Consider the following 4,660-nt stretch of genomic DNA (forward strand, 5'->3'; position numbering starts at 1 on the left):
ATGAGGAGTCAGATCCAGGGTCCCTCCCGGACTCCCAGGTGAGCTAAAGAGTCAGACTTCAGCACATTTCTGTCAGACCGTTTCCGAGATACACTTCGTCTCTGGTTTCACTCTGACGTCCAGATGGTGTTCAGGTCGCCTCTCGACTTTTTCTCAGCTTCCCGGATCCTCCTGCCACACTTCGCGGATGGGCCCCCTATTCTGGCACGCTCGCAGTCCCCGGAGGACCCCCCCTCCGCCTGTCCTCCCCTGGCTCTCCCAGGGTTGTGTTTCTCCGCGGCGCAGATCGCCAGCGTCTGCGAGACCCTGGAGGAGACCGGAGACATCGAGCGGCTGGCCCGCTTCCTCTGGTCTCTCCCTGTCACCGCAGACGGTCGAGACTCCATCTCTGAGCACGAATCCGTGCAGCGGGCTCGCGCCGTGGTGGCCTACCACACGGGGAGCTTCCGCGAGCTTTATCTCATCCTGGAGACGCACCGCTTTACGCGCGCCTCGCACGGTAAACTCCAGGCGATGTGGCTCGAAGCTCACTACCGGGAGGCAGAGAAGCTCCGGGGTCGACCGCTCGGACCTGTTGACAAGTACCGCGTGAGGAAGAAGTTCCCGTTACCGAGGACAATCTGGGACGGTGAGCAGAAGACGCACTGCTTCAAAGAGCGCACGCGGGGGCTGCTAAGAGAGTGGTACCTGCAGGACCCGTACCCGAACCCCGGGAAGAAGCGGGAGCTGGCGCACGCAACTGGACTCACACCGACTCAGGTTGGGAACTGGTTCAAAAACCGGAGACAGAGAGACCGCGCGGCAGCAGCCAAAAACAGGTCAGTGACTTTGACTTGAAATATGTTGTCCATTGAGTGTCACAGAAACATGCAGGTGTCGTTGAGTTTATTTTATCAGTATAGTATCGAAATATTGTTAAAAATCAAGAAAACCACGATATTAAAAATAGAATCTCCTTTATTGATTATTCACTGACACTTTCACTCTCTCGTTAAGGCAATTTCGTCTCCACAGGCAGCCAAGGTTGTGCATAAAGGCCATTCATGCGTAAAAGTGCACGGCCATTCAGCTTGAAGGTTTTTGTTTGCCTTCAGTCAGTCTGACCTGGACGGTCTTTATCCTTCTCTCTCTCCCTATAATTTGCTTCAGGGTCAGTGTGTGGGTCATCCCTCCTATTGGTGTGAGCAAAACGTGCATGAATGGGCTCAAATTGCTCACCACACTAAACTGGATATTATTTAGTTTTCGTTACGGGCTTTATTTATGCTCTATCTTTCACAATAGCAAAATAAGAACCTTTGTTTGTCAATTTTAACCTGTAACATTTTAATTCATTTTGGACACACTTGGTTTTAAGCAGACTTCCCCCCTTTTAATTTCTTTCTCTGTTCATTTTCAGGTTGCAACACCACCGGATGTGTCCAGGCGGTGCGCGGTCATTTAGCGGAGGAGAGTGCAGTCCAGACGAAGGCGGGGAGCGCGCAGATGGAGAAACTCTTCTCTCAGTAACGGACAGTGACTCTGACTTGGATGTTTGAGACTCAGAAATAAAATGGACTTCGGGGCCTGAGATGGTCGGTCGTGGATTACCGCGGAGAGAGGAGGATGTATTCAGGGGAAAAAGGCTGGTCAGATGTTGGGTTGCAATAAACGTTCAGGGCATAACACAGCTTCATCCTAAATGTCACCTCAGCCCACCAAACAGATGATGTTACTGTGTATTTTTGATTTTTAACAACATCACTGGATGGTGCCGGTGCACATCTGACGCAGCTTACACCATCAACCTGATTAAACAGACATCAAGCCGTGGACCCCTGTTGGACTTTAACTCAGGGACCCCCACATGGGAGGACCTTTACAGACTGAAACCTGCCAGTGAGCTAAACACTCTTATTTTCTCTAATTATGTGTCATTGTTATTCTTTTTTTTTTTTTTAATGAAACTGTTGGAAGACCCCTGGATGTCTACTGCTAGACAATCAATACGCACTGAAGCCTCTGGCTGTTTGTATGTTCATGAACTTTTCTGTTTCTTTACCTTCACTTTTACTTTATTTTAAGTTCACAGAGTTCACTGTGCAGTCTGCCTGTGATATGTTGTACTTTATGTTCAATCAATTTGATGCTGAGTAAATGTTTTGGTATTTTATATAAATAAAATTATTTAATATATGATATTGTGCCCCGCTCTTTTTTTATGACACCATCACTGTCCCTGTTGTGACTTCTACAATGAAACATAATGACACGGTATATAAACAAGTTAATTAATTATTGATAACACAGTATTTAAGTAAGTGATATAGTGTATGATTACAGATCCTTACAGTGTTTTATGAAGCATTTATTAACTGTTAAAACACAGGTGCAAATGATTCACAACTGAGTTTAAGACATTTATAAATGTTAAGATATTTCTTTCAGAGTTTTGATGAATTATGTTTGTTATTCCATAATATTATCTATTTTTACTTGTTCAAGAGAAACACAATCGAAGAATTTTGCTCAATAAAAGAGTAACACATTTTTTAAAAACATCTCAGTATGATGCAAGACTCATTCTAAACGCATGTTATTGTTTCAGTGAGTTCTGCGTTTAAATTTTCAAGGCATCTTTGGGATTTAAATCCCTCATCTGTTGCCATTCATCTTTTACTCAAGCACTGTGCAATTTTGAGATACTTAAGTATTTCCATTTTGTGCTACTTTATACTTCTAATAATGTAAAAAATGTACTTTTTACTGCACTACAGTTATTTGATAACTTCAGTTACTTTGCAGATTCAGATGAATGATATTTAATTAAGTCAATAAATAGCTATGTATTATTATAAGATAAGTTATGGATTCCTGTGGTATTTTCACATGTTACCCAGCAGCATATAAATGAATTAAAATGAGCTCCACCTCTATCAGCTTCAATATTAAAATACACATTGGTGCATCAATAATCCAACATTATGACATAAATGATTCTGAAATGGTCCATTATGCATAATGAGTGCGCTGATGCTAATAGTTTTGAGCTTTTAATTAAGTGAAATTTTTCACTAGGACTTTTACTTGTGATTGTATTGCTATAATGTAGTATTGCTACTTTTACTAAAGTAAAAGATCTGAATGCTTACTCCACCGCTGTCTATTGGGTTTGGCTACTTTTATGTTTTCCCTGTTCAAGTCATAGATCATTAGATTTTACCAATCGTTTCCAAGACGTCTGCAGAGTATTATTCTATTTTTTTATATGTTTGTAAACTGTATATCCACAAAACCAAATAATATAATGTTGAGAAAAAGAAAATCCCTAAAAATCAATAAAAGAAAATTAAAAAAAGGTTCCAAAATACACATTTTTTTCACGTAAGAAGACATATTAATCTGTGAAACTGGACTAAACAGTTATTCTCTCACTTCCACTCATTTTTCTGCAGCGCTGTGATCAAACTCTGGAGCCGCCACAGTTGCGCCACCTAGTGGTCAAAGTAGAGACGGAAAAGTAGAGTAAGATGAACAGAAAATAAACAGTTAAAAACACGACGCAAGCTTTGATAACAATCGGGTTGAACGGAAGCATCACGTCAGATACCATTATTTAATTGCTCTAACAGTGAGGGGGGTGTAGGGTGAATATGGCATCAGGTCAAGTGAGAGAGTGTAACTATTCAGATCTTTTATTTAAAAAAAGGTTCTTGCTGAGGCCTACCTGAGAAACCGCCTACACAGAATTCCTTGCCCTCATTGGTGTGACATCCACCAGGTGGGCGGGTCAAGAATCAAACAGGAAGTTGACCTGCAATGCTGGCATGAGGTGAGAAAGACGCCGGCTCGTCTCATTAGCTAGTTTTTATTAGTGATGTAAAATTGTCAGAGTTAATACGTTGCACAAACCTTTGGTGGACACATGAATATGATGCGCTACTGCAACAAAATCAGTAAAAAGTGAGAAAGAACAAACAAACTAACAGGGAAGAAATACAACAAGTAGAGCGAGGACAGAGCCACTGAGGAGAGATGGTGGCTGAAGGCAACAAACAAAAGGTTACGGTTCTTTGTCAGGCTCTGGAACGTGCCAAAGTTCATTTAGTTGATTTATTTGTGCTGCTTATGGTAGTGCACAGTAGAATAATTAAAAGGTTGACAGTCAAAACACAGCTCTATGTACACGTATGCGACCGAAAAGGAGGAGGGAGAAGAAAACAATCTTCTTTTGCCTGCCCTTTACTCAAAACATAAATAAACAAGTAGAAATAGATGCTATGCTATTTACAGTTCAACAATGAATACTTAAAGTAACACGAGAAAAAGAAGAATCAAGCACCATACACACAAATCCCTAACCTGACACCTCATGTGTCTAATTAGACTTTGTTTAGACATTTTGCTGGAATATTTACACAACTCTTTACATCAAATCATAATAAATTGTGCAATAAATATGCACTAGCCTAAATCCATGATAACATGTGCTGTCCCAATCACCCACATGTTAAAAACAAGGTTTTGGGTCAGTTTTCTCAAAGGTATATACCACACTTCCTTGGAATATATAACCTTCTTTTCTACTTACATGAATAGATAACATCTTAAGTTAGAAATGTATCACAGCATTAATATATATATATATCGCATGAAAGCTTACACAAGGCATAAATTAAGA

General features: G+C 41.0%; 1 protein-coding gene across 1 annotated transcript; it reads left to right on the plus strand.

Moving 5' to 3' along the window:
* six3b (SIX homeobox 3b) lies at positions 1-1,538 on the plus strand (the record flags this gene model as incomplete). The annotated part of the gene is made up of 3 exons (XM_079182244.1): positions 1-38; positions 135-818; positions 1,400-1,538. 3 exons carry the CDS (start codon positions 1-3, stop codon positions 1,536-1,538), a joined length of 861 nt encoding a protein of 286 aa, XP_079038370.1.
* Between the last annotated feature and the right edge of the window lie 3,122 nt (positions 1,539-4,660).

This window comes from Pholis gunnellus (assembly GCF_910591455.1).
Source record: "Pholis gunnellus genome assembly, chromosome: 21".
Taxonomy (NCBI): domain Eukaryota; kingdom Metazoa; phylum Chordata; class Actinopteri; order Perciformes; family Pholidae; genus Pholis; species Pholis gunnellus.